The 26,220-nt window shown below is 37.2% G+C and overlaps 1 protein-coding gene and 1 long non-coding RNA gene across 2 annotated transcripts; one reads left to right on the plus strand and one right to left on the minus strand.

The window, feature by feature from the left end:
• Nucleotides 1-207: 207 nt before the first annotated feature.
• Nucleotides 208-19,507, minus strand: LOC121471745 (ADP ribosylation factor like GTPase 14 effector protein). Its single transcript, XM_041722515.1, has 4 exons — nt 19,390-19,507; nt 6,026-6,523; nt 4,257-4,384; nt 208-3,233 (listed from the first exon to the last, which is right to left on the minus strand). Exons 2-4 carry the CDS (start codon nt 6,446-6,448, stop codon nt 3,005-3,007), a joined length of 780 nt encoding a protein of 259 aa, XP_041578449.1. The 5' UTR covers nt 6,449-6,523; nt 19,390-19,507; the 3' UTR covers nt 208-3,004.
• Nucleotides 19,508-19,626: 119 nt separating this feature from the next.
• On the plus strand, nt 19,627-25,126 carry LOC121471901. The gene is made up of 2 exons (XR_005982731.1): nt 19,627-19,875; nt 20,098-25,126. It is a non-coding gene; the product is annotated as an uncharacterized LOC121471901 (long non-coding RNA).
• Nucleotides 25,127-26,220: the final 1,094 nt, after the last annotated feature.

Consider the following 26,220-nt stretch of genomic DNA (forward strand, 5'->3'; position numbering starts at 1 on the left):
GGCTCTCCAATGTGTTCAGAGGTTCTGAGGTTCTGAACATGGAATATTTGAAAGGACATGAGTGCATTCTTCTGGAGAATTTTGTCAGGTGGTAGGACAGCTTGTTACACAGAAGCAGATGTAACATTTTAAAAATAGAAGACTCTCAAGTATAACATTTCAAAGGTAACTATTTTCTTATACTTGTAAAAAGAAATAGGAAAAAGATCACAAGGAGGTGCCATTTATTTCAAATACGTACAGGCATTTTTACTTTAATGTTTGTGGCCAATCTGTGTAAGACCAATGTTTATGGCCTTACGTTAACTTCTCAAGTGGGACCCATATACAGAAATTAAAGGTTCGTATCGCTCTTATTTCTGCTTGTTAAATTAATAGTATCTTAAAATAACTTAGCCACCTGGAACCATACTTATGCAAAATATAAAAAGAATCTAGACAATTTCATTGCATTCTGTATTTCTGTAATTCTAGATTAAAAAATAGTAAGTGGACTCATGATGTAATTTTCCCAAAACACAGCTTTTATTATAGCACACTCTAAATTAGATATACCTCTCTGTAAACATTGTGCATGTTCACAAAGTCTGGTCTCTTAAGGTATAATGAACAAATATAAGCAAAATTGTTCCAGAAATTTACCCTTGAAACTTAAATTAACTATTACCATCTTTGAAAGGTAACAGAAATGTTCTACTAAGGAATGCTGAAATATAGACAAGTTAAATTTTAAAGTCATTTATTCTTTTGAAAATATATTCCTGTTTTAAACAACAAAAAAAATCTGAGATTTAAATTTGTTTCTATAGAATGGCTTAAACAAGATACTAAATCATACTTACTTAGAACCAACAAAAACATAATGCAACTCATGTCTAATGAACCCAGTTCATTAAATAGTATGAACCCAGATAAAATTGGAAGTCTGCGTATCCTCTATAACACAATACTTCCTTAATTCAGAAAAAAAAAATCTAGCATCTGATTTAAGTATATAAATCCAAAATAGTTTTTTTTTGCCAGTGCTCTGTTGAAATGTGAATTGAAGAACTGATACTAACTATACTTCTGATAATTAGGTCAGTGAACAATTGTAACTTAATGACAATTCCATGGTTCAAAATGGCATTCCATCAAAGTAAAATCTGTTCAACAGATACCAAAAGTATACAGGAATAAAAATAAACCCTACTGGTCAGTTCAATCAAACTGACTGTATAAATTTCATTTCAATGGCTAAAAAGCATTTTAAACTGCTGAAAGCTCAATCAGATTCCAAGTACTCTAATTTAGGAAAAACAAAGCAAAAACCTAGTTTAATGGCAATCTCCTAGATGATAAAAGATTTTAGACAGATAGGTAGCTGCTTAAAAAAAAGAGTAGAAAGGTTATCACTCACTCTCATCCTCCCAACAGCACCCAAACAAATTCTATACAAAACCTGTATATCAAGATTCAGCCAATTTCCAAATAATTTACATTCTCTCTCAAGTAGCGTTTAACTTGTGTTTTTTTTTTCCATTCTTACTACCTTAGAGCCTTTTTTAGGCCTTTTAATCCTAATTGCCATACCATAGATACAATGTATCCCTGTTTATGTATTGTATATATATCCATGCTTTATACATAGAATGAAATTTTTGCCATCAACAACAAATTCTCACCAAAAACATATGATCTAAACCATGAAAGGTTCACAATACTATAACTTTTTTTTAAGGGTAAGTTGTGAGACAATTTTAGCACACAGATAGGGTATAGATTATTTCTAAAATATTTTTAACACTCAACCACCAAGTTTTATCAAAATTAACTTTTCCTGAAGTAGGTGGGCACTGTTCTCAGCTATCGTCCTTGGCTTGCATAGTGGTGTAGGACCACAAACATGGCCATTCAAAGCAATTTTATTAATCAATGGGGAAAATGTTCTTTGACCTTTAAAAATCCAGCAAAATATTAAAAACTTGGTCAGTTATAAATAAAAGAAAATGAAAACATTGTAAAAAGAAGGATTTTAGTACACTGTAATTTAAACATTAGAAACACTGAGAATTAAAGTGTCATTTCATTGTTAAAAAACTAATCAAGAGTGGTCTGAAGAGTGCTTGTCTTTTTGTTAACTTTGGATACTAAGTATTTATTCTATAACCACTGCAAACTATCATACTCAAGTTTGGATCAGCTTCCACCATTTTATCATTTGTACTTCCAATGTTGTAAAACAACTCTAATTTCCTTTAAATGAAGTTTTTAGCATCTCTGCCTCTGGAATATATTCGACCTTCTCATCACAACCAATTGCTCTATTTATGTTAAGCTTGCCTCCACGAGGTTCCCCTAGCTGAGGCTCTAGAATAGCAGTGCCAACATCCCCATCAATGATTTCTTCTACAACTCCATTTACTGTCATTTCAAATCTCATGTCTAGTCTTATCATTTTTCATTTCTTCACTCACTTTTATCTTTGTTGGCCAGTTCTTTTGATGATCCACTTTTATAAAATGTCCCATGGGCGACAAGGAGACAACATATCCACAAGCTTTGCTGTCTATGCGCAAACTGAAGGACAGATGTGCAGTAACCGATCACGAGCAGAATTTGAGAGAAGTACTGTGATTGGTCAGTGATAATGAAGCACATCTGTTACATAATGATTTGTGGACCAAAGAGCTAGCAAGGAAGTTTGTACCTCATGTAACTGCTCACAGTATATACTGTCTTAACTGAAATTTGAGCTCAGCTAAAGGAGGACTGCCTTTACCTACCTGTTGACATTGATCTGGACAGGCTTAAAGCTGACTGCTAAGGAAGAGCCCATCTAAATTTCTATCAAATAATGAATCTTAAAACACCCTAAATGCAACATTAGTGCACAATGAGTGCGTGTCGAGGTGGTTTTCAAATCTTCATCATTTGGCAATCAACTTTAAAATGTATCTTAGAATGACGGAGTTTTAGAAATAAAGAAGGGATCTTTAAAGATCCCATAATTTGATACCACAAATTATCCAGCATGTTTATTATGAATGATTTCTCCTCCTTCAATTTCGATCTGCTCATATAGCCACTTGCGGTCACAGCGGCACTCAGCTCCACATTTGGTGGAACCACAGGCAGGACAAGCATAGAAACATCCTAAACAGTCTTCATCAAGGCAGTCACAAAGGTCCATTCCACTGAAAATCAGGAGACCCTGGCTATCATAGACCTTACTCTTCGCTGGTATCACTTGTCTGTAAAATAAAATACAAGATGAATTACACCTCACACATTATTTTTTAATATGTTGTTGAAAATAGGGTAATGAAAACAAATTTAAGGAGGTATAATATTTTGAATTAGGGATGAAGTCCTGCAAAACTGGCATATAACTTTTCAGACACAAGCCTACTCTACATTTAGTAGTAAATAAACTGTGTTGAAAATAAGAGATCTCATTTGAAAGTGTTGAGACAAATCCAAAAAGCCTGAATATGCCTCTAGAAGTCCATTTAAAAGTCAACTCAGTCCATTCCTTTACTATTTCCAAAAAATATTTGTTTAAAATATCTTCCCCTTACCTTAAAAGCAATAAGAATGGATGCTTCATAGTGGTACATTTTGTTGTTTACCAATCTCTTTCTACTAACCTATTGGTTTTTATACTGCAATTAATCTGTTTCTTGTTCTTTAGTGGACACGAGCAAAACTGGCTTAAAAACAATTAAATGACTCAATGGAAAAACTTAACAGATGGAATAAATGGCATATATGGAAAATAATTCTGAATGATTATACTAACATTTCTTTGTCAACCTGTGTTTTAGAAATGTTCAATTTAAAAAGTCATATTCTAAACAATTTAGTTTTCTCATTCATTCTGTTGACTGTACCACGACTGTTTCTATTTTAGACATGTAAAAAATAAAAAAGCAACCTTGAAATCTCATAAGATTGAATTTTTAGCTGCCACCCATAGAGAAGTGATATACCTAATTATATACCAATGCTTTAAAAAAATTGTTTTAAGTATATGTCTAAATTTTAATTCTCATGCCAAAAATGTTACCTTGTTCACTTCATTGACGCTTTCTGAGAAATAAATTTTTAGAATTGAAAGGGATACCTTAATTTTATCTGCAGTCCTTGAAGATTCTTATAATCCCAGATTATCCAATTTAAAATATCTACCCAGAAAATTCAAAACTTAAGATAGTGAAACAATACAGATGTGAAGCAGCAAGTTAATATAGGCCTTAAATGAACACACAGCTTACCTGTCAGAACCAGTGGTAGCATTTTTTGTGAGCCTTCTTTTTTCTCTTTTACCAGTTTCTGGAGCAAATTCAGTTTGCTTTCCTGGGTTTGCAAATTGCAATGACCTCAAAGCTTTAGCAGTTCTTCCCTGAATAAAGATAAACAAATTATCAACTCAAATCTTGATAACAGACCATGAACAGATTAATTTTTAACTTGATGTTAATCCAGATTATCCCTTAACCTCAAGGACAGTTAGGAATTCACAAAAAAGGTTTTAGAGCCCAAGTACAAAAACTACACAGCCCTACACAATATTCAATGTTTATTGGTTAATTTACTTGTAATATTTTCATTATCTAATTTTAGTCTCTGGTATATGGGGAGGGGCAACAGACATTGTGAAAACTGCAATGGCTGCTGCCAATATAGGAAGAAAGGCAGAAAAACCACTGTATAACCCAAGGGCATAATGCTGAGGTTCCTGGAGCACTTGGCAGGCTCAAATGGTGGAGCTTATAACTCATGATCTTGGGGTTATGAGTCTGAGCCCTATGTTGGGTGTGGAGATTCCTTAAAAAAAAAAAAAACTAAATCTTAAAAAAACAAAACAAAACAAAACAAAACAACAACTGAGGTTCCTAATAGGATCTTGAGTTCTTAAGGAAAGGTTCTTTCCTTTCCTTAAAAAAAAGCAGAGAGGTAATACGGTTTTAAGTTCTGAAATAGTATTATCTTTTTAAAAAGCTTTAGTAAAACAAAATTTTAGTGGTTAAGGATTTAAGTTCATTATCTGGGGGAAAAACAGTTTATGTGATATATTCCACAAGACCAACAAATAAATAAATGAAGACACCTAAAGTGATAGCAGCAAGTACCTATTATGAACTGCAAGATAACACTGAGTCCTGGATATATGCCTCTGAGGGGAGAATAAAAGGGAAGCACTATATGTAATTTAAAATTTTAATTATCTTTCAATCTGGTTTATTAATATAATGAAAAGGAGGAAATTGAGAAAAATATCCCAGCAGCAAGAATTATAAATTGGTTATAAATAGAAATTTTGAGAAGTGCTCCTTTGATATACTTGTCTTTGTTCTACACCAAAGATAGCTTTATGAAATCTCAATTTTTTTCTGATATAGTTAAGTAATCTGAATGTAGGGCATGTTAATAAGAGAGTTATAAATATTCAGTATTTATAATGTAAAAATTTATGCTTTTTGACCATAGGGATTCCTGAAATTAGCCTAATCATACCAAGTAAAAACTCTGAGCTAGAAGCAAAGGAAACTCACAAGCATCTAAAAAACCCAACAAGAATGGTATTAGTGCCAAAGGAGAAAGACTGAAGAAACAATTATTGCAAGTCATTTCTCTGGTGTTTGTTTTAAAGCAGTAATTTTTAAGTCCTTCATAAGAAAGGGGAATTCATTCTGCTATACAGATCCTTACTGGCTAGCATGTCTCACTGAGTTACTTTGGCATTAGAAAACAAACTAAGATAATAAAGTCCTGGTTTTACCACAATGTTCTAAAGGTCACTCCCGACATCATAGCCCTAGCTAGGAGTTACAGCTTGAGTCATGGACATAGTATATTATTCCTTTCTCAAGCCTACTTTATCATCCAGTAGGGTATACAGAAATATTTAGAAACAGTATATTCACCTCCCCAACTTTAATTCACAATTAATAAATAATAACATAAATATGATTTCTTTATAGTTCAACAAAACCCCACATGGTAGAAGTAACATAGCAGAAAAAATTACTGCTACACATACATCTGAATCAGGTTTTCTTCTCTGCCGGTCTTCAGAATCAACATCCACACTTCCATTGATTATTTGTGTACATTTTGGACAAAGCTTCCATCCAGGTACAAGCTGTCTTCCAAATTTTGCACTCAGAAAAGTGGCATCATCTAAGTCAATGACATGCAAATTTTTTTTGGCTAGCTTTTTGTGTATGTTAAATGGGTCACAACATGACTTCTGCAAATCCTCAAATCTGTCAATGTAAATTTTTGCATGATGGAAGCAAATGGTATTGTTCCCAGAAAGTGTCATTCCAGTTCTAAGTTGAAGTAAAAGCATATCATTTGATGACAATTCTTGCAAAGTCTTGAAACCCGTGTGACGAGTGTAGTAGGTTTTATGGCACTCATTTGTGGTACGAAGCTGAACTCCAACTGAACATGGATCCATCACTCTTGATTCTGGCAAATCTTGTTTGATTTTACCTAGAAATCTCTCTCTCTAGCAGGTCATGTGCTGATCACCCTAGAGAAAACAGTGAAAAGTCAGATTTTGTGCTGCAAACTTTTAATCTGGGAAAATGAAAAAGCATTTGGTAACATTCAACACTTATTTAAAAGAAAGAAAGTCTTAGCAAGCAAGGAATAGAAAGGCATTTACCAAAAGCCTATAATAAACATTATTTAATCATAAAACATTAGAGGCCTTCCCCATAAAGTTAGAACCACAAAAGAATACTTGCTATTTAACACTATATTAAAGCTTCCACTGTATTAAAAGGTATAGGAATTGAGAAAGAAGTATTACTCAAAGATGATGATAATATCTACACAGAAAATACAAAAGGTTCAATAGACAAACTATTACAACTCGTAAGATAATTCAACAATGATGCTAGAAACATTAAGAGATGTTACAAAATAAATCCTACAGGGATCCCTGGGTGGCTCAGCGGTTTAGCGCCTGCTTTTGGCCTGGGGTGTGATCCTGGAGTCTCGGGACGGGGTCTCATGTCAGGCTCCCTGCATGGAGCCTGCTTTTTCCCTCTGCCTCTCTCTCTGTGTCTCTCATGAATAAATAAATAAAATCTTTAAAAGAAAAAAATCCTACAAAAGATATGCAAGACTTTTACGGAGAAAATTAATAAGCACAAAGACAAAAATGATACCCTAAATAAATATTGAAATTAATGGAAATCTTACCAAGGTATATAAATTCTCTGGGAATTTATCCATAAATTCAATACTATTTCAATCAAATCCCAGCAAGTATTTCACCCATTCTCCCTTGGAATTTAGCATTTGGCTTATATAGAAGAGTAAAAATCCAAGAAAGTCAAGATAATCTTGAAGGAAAACAAAGTAAGATATTTATTTACTATAAAGCTGTTATTAAAACAGTTATACTGTTTAACATAGTATTAGTACAAATATAGTACAGTATAGACAAATAGATCCATGAAAAGATGAGGGCTTGGTGCAGTATATGACATGCGATTTTATAAAATCAGTGGGTATTGCACATGAAGGGGGAAAAGATTTAATAAAAGATTAGGGGATAGGGATCCCTGGGTGGCGCAGCGGTTTGGCGCCTGCCTTTGGCCCAGGGCGTGATCCTGGAGACCCGGGATCGAATCCCATTATCGGCTCCCGGTGCATGGAGCCTGCTTCTCTCTCTGCCTATGTTTCTGCCTCTCTCTCTGTGTGTGACTATCATAAATAAATAAAAATTAAAAAAAAAAAAAAAAAAAAGATTAGGGGATAACCAGCTAACCACATGGAAAAAGACTAAGAGCTCTTTCTCACCAAAAAAAAGTCAATTCCAGATGGATTAAAGAATTAAACAAGAAAAGAAAAACTATAGTAATGTCTATTAAAAAAACAGAAGACTCTGGGATATTGGGATAGAGAAGAATTTCTCAAACAAGAAAGCACATACCAAAGGAAAAGATGGATACATTTGATTATATGTCAAAATTAAAATTAAACATTTCCTTATAACTCTAAAGGATGAAAAACAGCCATACTTGAAAGGCATGGTTAGGATTATTATCCCAAATATACATAAAAAATTCTGAGTTCGACAATTAGAAAATGACAAAGAACCCATTAGAAAACTAAGCATTCTCTCTCTCTCAAATAAATAAAATCTTAAAAAAAAAAAAAAAAAAGCAAATACAGATAGGCAATTCAGAGAGGAAGAGAACAAAATAGCCAATAAATGCATACAAAGATGTTCAACCTTTATAGTTATCAAAAAAAAAAAAAAAAAACAAAACCCAAAAACCCACCTAACTAAATACCATTTCTCAAACATTTGCTTAGCAAAATTTTAAAAACCTTATAATCTGGTTAAATTGTGGCCAATTCTTATATGCTCCTTATACACTGGTAGGAATGTAAACTGCAATTGCCTGCAATGCAGGCAATTGGGGAGTGTTTTTGGCAATTTCTGATAAAATTAAACAAGTCCACATTCCAGGACCTTGCACTTTCAGCTCTAGGTGTCTGCCAAAAAATATATGTCCCAAAAGAGCACAAGGACTTTCTGTTTTACATATACAAACACTTTGAGCATTTATGGTCTTTGGCAGTGAAAAGCTGGAGATCTAATTTTAAGGAGAAAGCAGTACTCAATAGGCACTTCTATAGGACAGTTAACCACATGAATTAAGTGAATCAACATTGGTAAATCTTAAAGATAATCTTAAGTGAAAAAGTTGTAAAAGGATACATACCGTATTATTTATGTAAAATTTTAAATACACAAAATAGTGCATGTTTTATGGATGAAAATATCATGGTACAATATACATGAATAAGAAATACCAAATTTGTGGTATACATACTTCTAAGGAGAAAGGAACCTTTTAAAAGAGATTTATGGAAGATTAAATTGAAGGCATATACACAAGTGTTTCATTATTTTCTGTACCATTTGAAAATTTTCATAAATATTTTTCAAAGCAAATACAAAAGCTTAGTGGAATTCTTAAAGGAAAGAAACAACAAATACTGGAAAAAATTGCTGAAAATCAATGTGAATCACTGAAATCTGGATAGTGTAAGAGTACTGAAAAATCTAGGATTCTGATATTTTGTATGTGTTTTTATAAACTTTGCTCCATATTAAAAAAAAAAAAAAACTTGTTAGAAAGCTTAGACACTTCCCAATGTTTTCTTTAGAGAAAAACTACATTCATATAAGATCATATAAAACCATATACAAAGATGACTCTGGTCTCATGTAACAAAAAATAGTGAATAAATATACACCTGTTTTCAGTTAAAATACTAAAGTTAAAAAAATAGAATACAATCTAAAGTTCAAAATGTCACTGAACATTTTAACTTAAAATGTTTAAAAGCTGGGGATCCCTGGGTGGCTCAGTGGTTTGGCACCTGCCTTTGGCCCAGGGCGCGATCCTAGAGTCCCGGGATAGAGTTCCGCGTCGGGCTCCCGGCATGGAGCCTGCTTCTCCCTCTGCCTGTGTCTCTGCCTCTCTCTCTGTGTCTATCATAAATAAATAAATGAATCTTTAAAAAAAAAAAAAAAAGTTTAAAAGCTAACTAAGATGGAGCATATTCATATATTTTTTATTCTATTTTAATCGGCTTTTAAAACTTAACTTCCCAGTAATTGTGGCAAGTGCATCAGATAAAATGGCTTGTGTTATACAGATAATTAGATTTCTTTTAGCAGAAATGTAGGCTAAAATGAATTAAGGAGTGGGAAAGAGGAAGCCAGAGATATAGTTACAAAACAACAAACTATGCTGTACTTTAACAGATATGGTTCTCAAATCTGGCTCTGACTTTTCTTTAACAGTCAACACAAGGAAAGAAACTTGGTCAACAAACAGCTTCCCCAGCACATTTTGGAAACTGCTAATGCTTACTCTCTTATTGATGCTCGATTATTTATATTTTTAGGTAACTATCACCAATTTGTAGCCATGAAACTTATTTTCTGAACATAAAATTTCTTAGCATTCAGAGACTTGGACTACCTTCACCATATTTGATAGGAAAAGCATCTTGTGACTTAGGAAATTCATTTTGGAAATTCTATGTGTCCATAGAATTAATACATTTTTACGCATTAGGGAATTTTTTTCCTTGGCTACTGTGGCATCTGTTCCTTTCATCTTTTTTTTTTCTTTTTTTAATTCACAACTTACTTAAAGGCAAGCATTACCTTGATATAAAACCAAGGACTTTGCAAAAAATAAAAAAAAAGAACCTAAATTCCTTGTGAACATAGGCAAAACATTCATAAAAATAATTTAGTACACAGAATCCAGCAATACATATCAAAAACTACAACCACTGAAAGTGTCATTAAAGAAATATGAAATACTTAGGAATAATTTTAACAAAACATGTAAGATCTGTACACTAAAATGTACAAAATTTGTTGAAAGGTAATTTAAAAGGCCAAAATAAATGGTGAGATACCCTGCATCCATATGTCGGAAGACACAGAATTGCTTAAATGCCTGTTCTTCTGGGACACCTGGGTGGCTCAGCAGTTGAGCGGCTGCCTTCTGCTCAGGGCGTGGTCCTGGGGTCCTGGGGTCCTGGGGTGAGTCCCGCATCCGGCTCCCTGCAGGGAGCCTGTTTCTCCCTCAGCTATGTGTCTGCCTCTCTGTGTCTCATGAATAAATAAATATAATCTTTAAAAAAATTAAAAAATAAATGTTCTCCTTATATTAGTTTATAGATTCAATGCAATTGTAATAATAAATTAATAAGCTTCATCTAAAATTTATTTATTTATTCATTCATTCATTCATTCATTCATTCATTCATGACAGACACAGAGAGAGAGGCAGAGATACAGGCAGAGGGAGAAGCAGGCTCCATGCAGGGAGCCCGATGCGGGACTCGATTCCAGATCTCCAGGATCACACCCAGGGCTGAAGGTGGTGCTAAACCGCTGAGCCACCCCAAACCACGCCCCCACCCCCCCCCCCCCCCCCCCCCCCCCCCGCTGCACCCATCTAAAATTTTTTTTTTCCCCATCTAAAATTTAAATAGAATGCAAAGGACTTCCTATATCCAAAACAATCAGAAAAAAGAACAAAGCTAGAAGACCATCCAGTCCAATCAGAATGGACTTCCTGCAATCAGGAGGGTACACACTTATCTTAAAGATAGACATAAACATATCAATGGGATCAAATATAAACCCAAGAGATATACCCCATTTATATGTTCAAATGATTTCTAGTAAAGGTACAAAGCCAATCCTATGGGAAAAGGAAGTTTTTTTCAACAAGTGGTTTTGAAACAAGTGGATATCCATGAGAAAAATAAATGTTGGCCAGTACCATAAACTATAGATGAAGATTAATTCAAGATAGTTCATAGTCTTCAGCATTAGAGCTACACTAAAGACTTTTGGAGAAAACACTGGAGACCATATTTATAATGTTGTATAGGCAGAGATTTAGCAAAACACAGAAACCAACTGCCATAACAGAAAAAGCGGTAAGTTTCATCAAGATTACTTTTATTCAGAAGTCAAAATTCCAAATATTAATTAGAAAGCCGTATGTTGAGAGAAAATATGCAAACAGTATTTATCAGCCAAATCCTTGTATCCAGATTGTTAAAAAACTACAACAATAAAAAGACAAACCATTAACACTGGCAAAAGAATTGAGCAGACATATCAAAAAAACAGATATACAGACAATAAAAAAAGACAATACATGATAAACAATCGACAGCCATCAAAAAGAGTGAAATCTTGTCTTTTGCAACAACATGGACGGAGCTAGAGTGTATTATGTAAGTGAAATAAGTCACTTAGAGAAAGACAAATACCATATGAGCTCACTCCTATGTGGAATTTAAGAAAGAAAACAGATGAACATATGGGAAGGGGGAAAAGAAGAGAGGGATACAAACTTCTTAATGATAGAGAACAAACTGAAGGGTGATGGAGGGGAGGTGGATGGGGGATGGGCTAGAGCACTGGTGTGATGAGCACTGGGTGTTGTATGTGATGAATAACTGAATCTACTCCAGAAATCAATATTGCACATGTTTACTAACTAAAATTTAAATTTAAAAATGAAAATAAATAAATATTCCAGTGAATGTGTAGTGGAATATCACTGGAATACTTACTGCAATCTCTAAAGACCAAGTGAGTTCATGTGTTTACTTTCCTTTTATCTTGTCTAAATTATTATATAGTTCGTGAGGGTTGCAATCTTGCTAATAAGCAAGATTCTGAATTATGCCAGTGTACTTAAATGATCTCCCTTAGAAACTTGGAAATATGATTAAATTCCTATTAAATCACTTTTTTATGGTAAGTATTTGCTTGGATATCTTCCACAAGAGCAAAAATTCTTATATTAACCTTAACTGTGAACCTGAACTCCTAGTTGGAGAGTACACTGTTAATTAAATGTGTTTTTAGTTCAACTTAGCCATGACCCTATTCACCTTTGAAAACATCCTCTTCTGATAAACAGGTGCTTTCAGTTGAAAAGCGCTCTTGGCACACTTTTGAGTACTATAATTTTTGGAGGAACACTTGAAGAAATTAAACTGCTGCACAATACCATTTTCTAAGCAGCCTCAGGTGTCACTGTTAGAGTAGATTTACTAGGAGTTGCCAGATAAAATACAGTATGCTCAGTTAAATATGAATTTTAGATAATGTGTATTTTATTTATATCCCAAATATTTTAAAAAATATTTTATTTATTTATTCATGAGAGACACATAAGGAGAGAGAGGCAGAGGCACAGGCAGAAGGAGAAGCAGGCTCCATGCAGGGAGCCTGATGTGGGACTCAATCCCAGGTCTCCAGGATCACACCCTAGACTGAAGGCAGCACTAAACCACTGAGCCACCTGGGCTGCCCTTATATCCCAAATATTGCTAAAAAGTAGTTTGTCTGAAATTCGAATTTAACTGGGCATCGTGTATTTTTATTTGCTAAATTTGACATCATTTACTGTATTTTTTGCATCTTCCAGTGAGTAGAGATACTTCTTTGGTACCAGCTTCACATTATGCCCCACTTCTTACTTGTCGCTAAAAGCTGAACTTCCCACTAATAAATTATAGGACCTGCTCACTTTAAAACTAAAATGTCCTATCAGAAAATAGACTTCCAGTTACAGCAAAAATAAATAAATAAATAGATAGATAATTAAATAAATAAATAATAAATTTTACACGCATATTAAAACTCAATGGCACCACTGTACCACTCATTTAGCTGTCATAGTTAAAGTGTATACACCTGTGTCAATGAAGTTTTATTGCTTAAAGCCTTACATTAAGTTTATTCCTGATCTATTATTAGGCAGTTTGTTCATGCGTGGCTAAGATAAAGCTAAAGAAAAGTCAGGCTAGCTCAAGGAGTACAAGATTTCAGCGGGTGATCTTAAGTGTTTACTGCCTGACTTTTAAAAATTATAGCCTGGGGCGCCTGGATGGCTCAGCGGTTGAGCATCTGCCTTCGGCTATGAGTGTGGTCCTGGAGGTCCCGCATCAAGCTTCCCACAGGAGTCTGCTTCTTCTGCCTGTGTCTCTGCTTCTCTCACGGTGCTCTCATAAATAAATAAATAAAATCTTTAAAAACAAATTTAAAAATATAAAAATAAAAATTACAGACTCTGGCTGCTCCTTCCCCGTTGTATTACTCAATGTCCTTATTTCTGTCTTCCTTCCCTAAGCTAAAGTTCTGCTGCAGAGCTCTTTGGATATGTTTCCCAGCAACTGTTTCTTTTGCTCATTTTGGTCTTTGTTCTGGCAATGCGGTCCACAATTAATTTTTTTTTATGACTGTCTAGTAGCTTCATGTTTTTCCCTTCACCTACATGATGCAATGTTCTCCATGCAATGATGTAATGATTAATCTAACACCTTCCTTAATTAACAGTCAGAGATGCTCTCCTATTTACTGTCCAAGAACCAGTACTGGCATCAGCCAGGAACTTATTAGAAAACAAGAATCTCAGTAAGGACACGGGGCCTACTGAATCCAGGATCTACATTTAAAAAAAAAAAGATCCCCAGGTGATATGTAAGCATGTTAGTTTGAGATCCACCGCTTTAGGTAAGAAAACATTAACCAATCATCTTCCATATTTATAGAGCATATCTTAAAAAGGAAAATACACACACAAATATGAACTTGCCTTCCAGGAAGTTTGAGATTTAGGGAAGATTATGAGGAGAGAGGAGTCATAAATTTGATAAAACAGATGTATAGAGAAATACTTGCATTATTGAAAGCACAGCTGTCAAGGTTTTCACATTCTGATTATGACAGCTCTGTGTCTTCCACTGCCTTGCTTCCATTGCTATTGTACAGCTGACAACAGTAAATAATGAATAGCAATGCAAATACAATTCTTGTCTATAAAGATTTATTTTATTTATTTATTTATTTATTTATTTATTTATTTATTTATTTGACAGAGCGAGGGAGAGAACACAAGCAGGGGGAGGCGAAAGGGAAAAGCAGACTCCCCACTGAGCAGGAAGCCCAATATGGCTGGATCCCAGTCCAGGGATCATGACCTGAGCTGAAGGCAGACACTTAATGGGCTGAGCCACCCAGTTGCCCCTCATCTATATTCTTCTAACTTCTGTCTAATGGAGATTCAATGGGCTCTCTGGCCCACTGTGGAAGACCATTTTGCTTCCATTTACTCATTTATTTTAATATTCCTGATCAATAAATGTTCTTTTGTCATTTGAACTGGTTATAACATCTTACCAGTTCCTCATTAATAAGGGAAACAAAAACCATGTGTCCATAATTTTATATTTGTGTGACAGTCATGATTTTACTACCACCCCCTTTTCGTGTGCAACTTTTTCCATGTGGAAAATTCTTTTAAACACAGGAATAGATTAATTTGCTTTAACCAATCACTGTAACCAGTATAATATCTAGAATTCCTCATGGAAGAAGAAGAAAAAAAAAAAAAAACAGTCTTGCTCATAATCGGGTAAGATGAAAACCAGTAACAAATGAAAAACCTTAAATGTTTTCATTTAGATCTGATTACTTTAGTTGTGTTCCTCCACCTTTGGGAAGATTTTACTATGATACAAATGAGATCCAGGTCTTCAAGTACCTTTAAGCTACACCTAGTGAAGTAGGATTTACAAAAACTAACACTTAATTTCTGAAGGGTCAATACGTCTAAGGCCTTCTTGTATAGAGGTTTGGATGAATTTAAGTATTTATTTATAATACTTATAAATTTATAAGTTGAATTTATAAGTATATAAATTTTATTCATATATTTTCCATTTCAAATAGCAAAAATGCCTTTTGAGAGGTTGAATTTTACCTGAGATCTATGTTCCTCATTCTTTAAGAGTTATGATTAAAGAAATTGTCCCATCCCTCTCTTTATGGCTTCTATAAGACTCTGAGAATACCCCCTTGCCTACCTATGGCTAAGAAAGACAAAGGCCTTACAAGTTCCCATTCACTGCCTCATTTATAAATCCGTGAATTTTTTTTTTTTTTTAAGATTTATTTATTTGAAAGAGAGAGAGAGGGAGCGCAGGCAAGCTCACACACCAGCTAGCAGTAAGACTAGAGGAGGGGAAGAAGGGAAGCAGACTCCCTGCTGAGCAGGGAGCTCAGTGAGACCAATGGGAACCAAAATCCTCCTTAGCTATATTTTAAGTTTCTCTCCTTCCTATCAGAGCCCACAACTCCAGAGAATAGGCTGGCCTCAGAGTAAAACACCCTGCAATTTACAATCAAATCTAGTTCCATTCTAGCATCTTTTACTACTCCCTTGAGATGCTGATAGATCTTTTGGTCAAAGAATTCTCTCCATTACAACAGTTCTTTGTCCCTTATTGCCATAACTCTTTCTTTCTTTTTTTTTTTTTTTAAAGATTTTATTTATTTATTCATAACCCTTTCAAATAAAGTCTCTCTTTACTAATTCTGGATATTTTTTGTAATTTGAAAAATCCCTAAAACTTTTTGCATTTTGGGCTTTAGGGTTTTTTTTGTTTTTGTTTTTGTTTTTGTGAGCAGAAAGTCGTTTTTTTTTTCTTTTTTTTTTTAATTAATTTTTATTGGTGTTCAACTTACCAACATACAGAAAAACACCCAGTGCTCATCCCGTCAAGTGTCCACCTCAGTGCCCGTCACCCATTCCCCTCTAACACCCGCCCTCCTCCCCTACTTTAGGGTTGTTAGTCAGTGCCTACATATGCTTTGTGATTCTAAAATTAACATTTAGTATTCCTACAGCACTACCAAATGAGTCAAAAGACAATGATCGTCCGTTAAGTGTAGAATAGATAAGACAAAATTAGTTGCTCCCTGTGATTTAAACACTGCAAGCTCAAGAAACAAGTAGTTTTCTTTAACTGATGGACATTATTATGTTTCAGATGTACAAGATAATGATTCAATATTTGCATATGTTGTGAAAGATCACAAGAAGTCTAGTTAACATCCATCACCAGGGGGCTACAAATTGTTTTTCTTGTGATCAGAACTTTTAAGATTTACTTTCTTAGCAACTTTCAAATACCCAATACAGTGTCAGTAACTATTGTCACCCTGCTGTACATTACAACCCCATTACTTTATCTTATAACTGGAAGTTTCTATCTTTTGACCCTTTCACCCACTTTGTCCACCCCCCACCTCTGGCAACCACCAATCTGTTCTCTGTATCTATGAGTTCGCTGTTTTTTTTTTTTAATAATTTATTTAAAATTTATACATGTATATATTATTCCATAGGTTCTATGGAATAAGCTTTTAAGCATTACCACTTCCTACCCATTACCAAACTCTTAAGATAGGCAGATTAGATTGTGGCTGAGCAACCTCATATAAGGAAAGGACGCTAGCAAGCTTTCCTAGTAACACAAGGTCTAGGACATTATCACAGGGCTCCTAAAGGAATTAAAGCAGGACACCACACATACCATTGCCACTAACAAAACGAGTAGAAGAAGATAGGGATTAATTAAGGGACATAATTTTTTTCTTCCCAAAATTTAGACGGGTGATATAATATTTTCCAGTATGTTGGTTTCCCTTAATACTGCTTTTCCAGTCACTTAATTAGTGAGAAAAAGTAGCATTAGGAAGAAATCTGGCCAAACAAGAAATTGACTGATTTTTAGATCAACTTACATAGTATAAGTCTTTCCCTTTCTGAAAAATGCCTTTTTTACTCTTGTATGAGGGAGGTGCCTTAGAAATTTACAAGGCATTTTCCTAGATTATCTCTCATTTAATTAATGAAAAAAAAAAATCTGCCCCTACTTTACGAGTCAGCAGTTTTAGTCCTAGGCATACAAATACAAGTCATGCCTCTTGCAACTGTTAACTTTTTGTGCCCATTATCTTCAAATACCAACCACTCACACTAGGAGTGAATGGACATTAAAAGAAGGGTTAAAGAGCCAAATGAGATGGTCTTTAAGAGGCCCAACAAGAAAGGTAAAGAGAACTTAAAACCAAAATAGTCAACAGTGCCATTTAAGATATTTGGTTAAAGTGCTGTAGTTAGTTAAGTGCCAGGTAAAGCACTAAGCACAAATGTCAGCCCCTTAAATCTTGACAATAGTGACATAAGTACTATCATCCCCATTTACAGATGAAGAAACTGAAACTTGAAGCTCTAGTTATCACGCCTAGCACAGAGCCTGTTACAGCGTTCAAGTTCTTGCTTAATGGAAGAAAAAAAAAGAACAACAACAAAAAAAACCCAAAAAACTAATTTCACTATATATGAAGAATCCCTATTAATTAGGCCCTAATGATTTATCTAATGTACTCCCCTTAGATTTTGTGATGCTTCGTGTAGCATACTTTCAGATCATTTTGGGAACAATTTAGCAAACCCTTCAGGCTTCCAAATTCGTAATGCGTCTCTAGGCCTCTAGTCCTTAAAGGTCAAGGAGAACTGAAGTGGGATTTCAACAACCGAGAGACCGTTTCCAGTCCAAGAAGACTTTGCCAAGCTCTCTTAATTCTACCTGATTTGGGATGTGGCCCAAATTATCAAAGGATACTTAACACTACAGCTGTTGAATAAGTGACTGTGAAACTGAACTCTGAATCACTCTGCTGAAAATACCTCCATCTCTGCCTCTCTCTCTCTCTCTCTCTCTCTCTCTCATAAATAAATAAATAAATCTTAAAAAAAAAAAAAAAAAAAGAGTCTGGACTCCCTACCAATGCCATACTGGTTCAAACGCCACATACTCCAGGCCAAACTACAGCTACCTGCAAAGTATCCTTCAGGGCAGCACCAGTGTCTTCAGGTATTTGGTGTGCCTTCCCCCGCCCCCCCCCACCCCAAATACTATTATTATGGGTCCTTTTGCCTCTGCGTCTGCAGAACAATTTCACAGTGCATTACAACTTTTGCTCTATTCTCAGCTGTTGGAAGGCAGGTTTTTATTCTCTGCATCCGGTGAGCAAAAGAGGTACTTCAGGGACTTCCCTTTTCATAGCACCGAGACACAGGTTTTGTTGTCGTCGTTAGTTTTGCAATGATACATTAAGCTCTGTGAGGACAAGGAAACATCTAGTTCCTCTTTTACAGCTGTCGCCTCTCTAGTTTAAAAAAAAAAAAAAAAGTATTTGAATACATGTTCAGAAAGTGCCACAATCTCACACCCCGGAGGATGAATCTCTCCAAGTCAGGGTGACCAGGTCCGCAGGACGCTGCAATCATTCCCCCTCCCTCCAGACGTGGGCACGGTGGGCACGCGCATAACGCCCCTAGCTGACAGCCACCTCACAATGTTTCAAGCTACCAGATACATCCAGGGATCATTTACTAGGTTCACGCCCTTGGGATGGACGAATGAAAACTGATCGGCCTCACCCAAGCATCTGGGGCTGGGAGGATGCCTGTTTGTATGTATGTATGTATGTGTGTATGATGTATGTATGTATAAATAAATAAATAATGTATAAATAAATAAATAAATAAATAAATAAAATAAAATAAAAATATAAATAAAACGAAACAGGAGCCACGCAGGCTGTGCACCAGGTTCAAGGCCACAATCACCCTCTTGTAAATACTACAAAGCATCAGGCATAGCTTTGGGGGGCTCCAGGTCTCGGGAGAAGAGGCGACAACCCGCGGAGGACACAGGTGCGACCCCGGCCGCGCTGACACGAGGGTCCCAACGAGGAGCTGGGGCAGGCGGGGGGCTCCGCGGGGCGGCGAGCTGCAGGAGGCCCCAGCCAACAGCTCAAAGTCCCTCTCACGTGTCTAGGCCTCTCGTCCCACCTCTCCTGGGAGAACCGCTGGAGCCAGCCCCGGGCTCCCGGGCTCCCCCACGGCCCTGTCTCCACACCCGCGCCCTCCCCAGAGCCCCCTCCCCGCCGGCCCCTTGCACCTCAGCTCGTACGGTCCTCTGCGGAGCTCCGGCTCCGGCTGCACCCGCAATCGCCGAGAGCCGACTCGGCCGCCAGCTCTTTCCTCTCTTCCCCGCGCTACCACTGAGAGGACGGCGGGCGCCGGCTAGAGAGCCTCAGCCGTACCATAAAGAGACGCCCAGGAGCGGCCTAGAGCGACCCAAGCCTGGCCGGCCTCCCGGGCGGAAGGGGCGGGGCGGCGTTGATTGGCGGAAGAGTCCGGGGGAAGCAATGGCTGCCTCCGACGCTTGCTCCCGGCTTTGCCGTCTGTCCTCCGAGGTGAGGGCGTTGGGAGCTCCGTGAGGCCCTTTCTTCTTACGAGACTCAGGTTCCGCTGACTTAGATCGTGTTCGCAAATCTCTGCGCCTGGGCGTGAGGCCAGATTTCTGCGCCCCACTCCTCTGGTCCCCGGAGAAGTAACAAGAACCCCGAGGACAGACCCGATGTTTATTTGTAGTCTCACAATTGTAGGTGATTTCTCTTGTTCGAGCGAAGAATCTATTTCAGCGCGCGTCTCTTTTATCATAAAGTACAAAAATAGCTGTGTTTATTGCTTCGAGTAGGATGCAGGCTCCCGGAAGATGCTTGTAAATTTTGAGGGGAGAAACGGTGTTTCTTGCATTCCCTATTTTCTGCTACAGTTTAGGTGCTCTGTTGTTGTTTTAAAGATTTTATTTGTTTATTCATAGAGACCCAGAGAGAGAGAGAGGCAGAAACACAGAGGAAGAAGCAGGCTCCATGCTTGAGCCCGACGCGGGATTCGATTCCAGGACCCCGGGGTCACGCCCTGGGCTGAAGGCAGATGCTCAACCGCTGAGCCACCTGGGCTGCCGAAAGTGGATTTTATTCATCTAGAGGCTTTTGAGAGTTTGTGATCCCTTCGGCCGAAGGGCCCCAGCCTTCAACGATTTTCAGGTGGCGGCGGGCAACATCAAAAGTACTGTTTTTCTCACCTGCCAAGTGAAAAATGTGAGACGGAGGAGGAAGAGGAGGCACACCCACACCTCCGCTGGCGAGTGATTTCTCTGCAGTGAGCCTGTGTTCCTCTCTACCGCTTCCGTTCCGCAGAGTTTTGCTGCTCTGCTAAATCAAGTCACTCTTGGAACTAAGGAACGGGAGAAAGGCCAAACACTAGGGATAGTCGACTGCAGCTCTGTCTGCAGGAGGCCACATTCAATCATTCTCTTGTTACTTTGTGGTTGATACTTTGCTAAGAAATGTCTGCTTGGAGAGAACTCCCAGACAAGCCCTAGAACAGAGGAGTAAACAGTTGGTCACAGTGTGATGTGATGTGATAAATGCCGTTAATAGAAACCCCGAGGGCACAAACAAGACAAAATGAGAGCCGCGAAGGCAGCTGCGTTCAGAGGGGGGGAGATTGATGCTTGCCTTGAGCTGCGCTATGGAAAACTAACTTGGCTCACTGGCGGCCTCCAAGCGCACGACTAGCGAAGCTATCCTGCAGGTAATTAGAAAGCTTCCAGACCAAATTAAGATGCTTGAATAACCTGGTTTATTGAATCAATTTAAATACCCAGTGAGAAGCAAGGGAAATAGTTGGAGTAAGTTGACACCCTTAGGAAAGGGTGCAAGCAAAGGGAAGGGTAATGTCACCTGAGTTACGAGTTATGTAATATTCATGCAATATTGCAATATTCAATATGCAATATTCATATGTTCTGTCTGCCGCATCAGCCTCTTCCACTGATGATATACTTATGAGGACTAGAGTTGAGGTCATAGCAAGGAGGTCCACAAGTGGAAAGTACCTTGCACCAGTGGCACACACCTGCTCTGTTGGAGATGCAGGGAAACGTGCTTGGCCACAACCAGAGCCTACGCGTTAGCTTGGTGGACAGATACTGATTTTATTTGCATTTCTTGGATAGAGCACGTACCTATGAGACTATATGAAGTGTTATGGGTAGCTAATTTAGGGCTGACAAAGCTTTCAGCCCAGAGATGGCACAGTTATTCATACCTTCGTTTTTCTATCCCTTTTTAACCATAAATGACTCTATTCCATCAAATTTTTAAATTTAACTTTGGCATGCCTTATAGTTTACTAACTTACTATGTATATTTAACACAATTCTGCCTGTGTTTCACAAAGCACATAGTTACATTGTTTTATATTCTCTAAAACATCCCAGGAGTTTTGCATTTATGTCATAAGCTACTAGTGTATTTGACATTTATTCTAACACTTCTTATGACTTTCTTCCATCCTTAAGGAAAACTGCAAGGAATTCAGTATCTTGCCGTGGAAAGCTGGAGAGATAAGTAGAGGACAAATAGTACCCTTTTTATGCCATATTAGAAATACTAGGTTTTATACTGAGGAAAACTGTAGAACTATAGGAAGAGTGGAAAATAGGGAAGACATACAGTCCTGGGCAGGAGGGTCAGATGGCATGTCTTGCCCTAATGCCAGTGATTAACAGTGAGGACCTCAATCAATGAAGGCATTGGCTCTATGGGGTTAGAGGTGATCCCCCCCCCAAGACATTTGGTAATATTTGGAGACATTTTTGATTGTTCATACTAAGGGGTCCTACTGATAAATACTGGGGTGAAGACAGGGAAACTTCTAAACATCCTGCAATGCACAAAATAATCCCTCATGACAAAGAACTGTTGTAATATCAGGAAGGCCAAGATTGAGAAACCCTGAAGTAAAGGATTTAAGGAAGCATAGAGAGGATAGAGGTTAAGCAATTAGATTTAGTTGGATTTTATAACTGATTAGATGTAGATGTGAGGAAGAAAGAAAGAATGATTTTAGGGTTCTAGCTCAGGTAACTAGGAGGACAAAGGGTTAGGGAAAATAGAAACAAAGATATGTTAAGTTTGAGACATCTCTAAGACATGTAGTAACCAGTTGGAAAATAGAGATGAGAACAAAATGAGAATCTTCTTAATAAAAAATGTACAGATTACATTAGAATCTGTGCAGATAAACTCTGAGAATCTGCATTTTTGGCAAGCAATTAGGTGATCTTGCAGTATGCCAAAATTTGAGAACAATAGTTTTAGGTCTCAGAAGAGAGTTCTGAGGAGCAGACAGTGAGGTGGCAGGAAAACTAGGGAAGAGCAGAGTCCCAAAAGCCATGGAAGAAGAGAGTTGACAACAGGGGTTTTATTAGTACAAGAGGCTGCTGTAAAGGAGTACTGGTCATTAGAAGTATAATGCGAGTCAGTGTAGGTAATCATAAATTTTCCAGTTGCAATATTACAAAGGTAAAAAGAAACCAGTGAAATTAATCTTAGAACTATATTTTGTTTAATCTATTATATCTAAAACATTTGAACATGTAATTAATATAAAATTAATAAGGTATGTTATATCCTTTTCTCTTACAAAGTCCTAGAAATCTGGTGTGCATAATTCAGTTTTTTATGTTTTAATAGATATATCTGAACTTCTGCTTATGCAGAATTGCCCGCCCCCTGGATCCAACTAGAAAACTGGGCATGACATTTGAAGTGACTGTTTTCAGACATGGGACAACATGCAATACAGAATTGTGATTCCTGAGAGGAGAGAACAAACAAGTAAGGGAAGTCCTACAATGGCTCCAGCTTACTGCCTGGAGGGCAGAACAGGAAGGGAATTTAAAGAAAGACCAACAGTCTCACTGGAGACAGAAAAGGAACTGAGGGAAGCCAATGAGAAGACATCAGAGAGGGGGAAGTGGCACAGAGAAAGATCTGTCTACCCAGATGTATCTTTCCCCTTGTCCTTTGGCTGAGTATTGATCTGTGCAATGGAAGACTGAAACTCCATGAGAGTTGACACCAAAAAGCAGTAGGCCAAACAGTTTCTTTTCTTTTCTTTTCTTTTTTTTAAGATTTTAAAAATTTATTCATGAAAGACAGAGAGAGGCAGAGCCAGGAGAAGCAGGCTCCATGCAAGGAGCCCTATATGGGACTGGATCCCTGGACTCTGGGATCACGCCCTGAGCCCAAGGCAGATGTTCAACCGCTGGGCCACCCACGCTTCCCAGGCCAAGCAATTTCTGATGCTTACACAGGACTAGGAATAGTTTGTGTTCCCATCAGCAGAGTACAGAGACTTTGTAATACACATATTGTTTCTACCAATCAAAATAAGAGCTGTTGGAGGCTGGCCAGCTTGCTCGCTCTCTTTCTGTCTTACAGGTCTCTCTGTTTAGGCTAGTTTGGTCTTCCACAGCATAGTAACCATCGGGTACCTGGGTTTATTACATGGTGGCTCGGAGCTCCCAGTGCTTGTGTTTCATCAAGGTGAAAACTGCTTTGCCTTTTATGACTTACACCCTAGAGTCATGTATTGTCACTTCTACCTCATTCTGTTGTTTATATGCAACTCATTGAGCTTAGTACAGATTCAAGAGGTGGGAACATAGCTCCTACCTCTCAATGGGAAGAATATAAAAAAAAATTTGCAGATATATTTTAAAACTGCATAAAATGGCATAGTCTAGTTAAATCTAATAACTACCATAATTTCAAAGTAGTAATGACTGTAAATGATATTTTGAGATATCTGTAACAACTTTGATACAAAAAAAATCTGTGTTCTTTTTTAAGATTTTTTATTTATTCATGAGAGACACAGAGAGGCAGAGACATAGGCAGAGAGAGAAGCAGGTTTCTTGAGGGGGAGCCCAATGTGGGACTCGATCCTGGACTCTGGGACCATTCCCTGAGCTGAAGGCAGACACTCACTCAAGCACTGAGCTACCCAGGCATCCCAAAATCTGATTTCTGTTGGTGACTAAATTTTAGGTACTGTGGACACAATACTGCAGCAGTACTAATAGATAGAGCAATTCTGTGACACCAGCTGGGAGATAGTGTCAGGCCCCATAGGTTAAGAGTTCAGTTGTACAAGACTGCCCCTTCCCCACTTCAGATGCTAATCGTAAGTGCTTCTGATCCACTGGCTATACATCAGAGGTTCCCATCATTCCCTTCTTAGGTGCTATTGATTTGCTAGAATAGCTCACAAAACTCAAGAAAACATTTTACTTAATAGATTACCAGTTTATTAGAAAAGTGTAACAGGAATCACCAGGTAAGAGATGCATGGGACAAAATATGTAGGAATAGGCACAGAGAACTTCCATGCCCTTTCTGGGGCACACCACTTTCCTAGATCCTTGCATGTGTTCCCCAACCTGGGAGATTTTCTGAACCTTGTGCTTTTGGGTTTTTATGGAGGCTTCATTAAGTAGGTAAGATTGATTAAATCATTGGCCACTGGTGATTAACGTAATCTCCAGCCCCATTTCCCTCCCAACCTTTGTGGCTTCTCAATAGTTCTTCATTAACATAAACTATGGTGCGGTTGTAAGGGGTTTGTTATGAACCACAAAAGACTTTTATCACACTGACCACTTAGGAAATTCCAAGGGTTTTACATTCCTGCAAGGGAAGAAGACCAAGACCAAATATAAATTTCTTGTTATAGATTACAATATCACAATACCCTTCATATATATGTGTGTGTGTGTGTGTGTGTGTACACCTCATATATGTATATATCATATACACACACACATATGCATATACAAAGTGCCTAGCACACTGTAAGCTCAATAACTGGTAACTATAATTACTCTTACTACTATTTATGAACTTCCAATTATATCTGGAAACACTGGAGTATCAGCTCACATATGTTCTGTCATTCATGACATATGTTCTAATTCTGAAAGATGGATATTAACCTGAGTTATTATTCATTGTTATTTGAACCTGTATCTCCCGACTTCCCTCTCACCACTTTGTACCCTCCTTCCTTGCAACAATATTTAAGAGTCAGTTGATTTAAAGAAATGCAAAATAGGGAGTTTAACAACTGGACAGAGGTACAGATTGAAGCTGCATTTTTAGCTTCTGATTTTTCTCATTTGAAGCAAAAATTTCAGACTGTTGTGGGAGAGGCATGGGGAAAATGCAGATCTGTTCACAGCTGCTACTCAAAATACTAGCCATATAACCAGGAGAGAATTTGGCTCAAATTAAAATCCCTGGGCTCTTCATTGCCATCATAACCATTATTGTATCAATTAAGATTCATTTGCATGTCCACAGTGTGTTTGGCACTACATCAAGGAAGGAAGCTGATGATCACAGAGATGGTTTCAACCATTTTGGCTTGTCTCTGAGAATGACCCAAATGGTATAAAGAAGCAGCAGAAATAAATCATTAAAATTTTGTGATTTAACAGCACTTGGAATCATAAAATATTAGAAGTGAAAAAGGATCCAACAGTTCTGTTGCACAGCTTCTTTACTTAGAGGTTGATAAAACTCAGCTCCAGAAATAGTAATACTATACAACCAATATATAAGTGACAATTAATAAAGGTTACACAACCAGTAAGTAATAGGGAAAGCCAAGATTCATACCCATGTTATCTAACTCAAAATGCAGTGTTTCCCCTGCTTTATCAGCCCACACCACAATCTATGAGTAAGAATCACATTCTTAGAAAAGTAGAAAATAATTACTTTCTTTTGAATTACTCTCTTGGAAAATTAGGAGTCAAGCCATTAGAGTCTACATGTTTTAGCTTTTTCTATATTAGCTATTATTAATGAGATAGGTAGGGTACAGATGGGTTTGGTGGTGATATTTTGGCCTGAGAAAGGGCTTATTTAGATGAGCAATATGAACAGTTTTAAATATTTTTAGGGATTTCATGAGAACCCTTATTAGGCCTTTGGACAGATCTTTGAAGAACAATACTGCGTAGGAGCCAGCAGAGGGAGAGCAGAACATTGTTTTGCCAATTTTTACCAAGTTCCTCGTAGTTTTACCT

Source organism: Vulpes lagopus, chromosome 11 (assembly GCF_018345385.1).
Source record: "Vulpes lagopus strain Blue_001 chromosome 11, ASM1834538v1, whole genome shotgun sequence".
Lineage (NCBI taxonomy): Eukaryota > Metazoa > Chordata > Mammalia > Carnivora > Canidae > Vulpes > Vulpes lagopus.

Coding starts and splice junctions, on each gene's coding strand:
- LOC121471745 (XM_041722515.1), bottom strand. CDS start 6,448: ATGGATCCATGTTCAGTTGGAGTTCAGCTTCGTACCACAAATGAGTGC. Junction 4,385..6,025: donor GAAGAAAACCTGATTCAGAT/GTATGTGTAGCA, acceptor ATCTTTATTCAG/GGAAGAACTGCTAAAGCTTT. Junction 3,234..4,256: donor GCTACCACTGGTTCTGACAG/GTAAGCTGTGTG, acceptor TTTATTTTACAG/ACAAGTGATACCAGCGAAGA.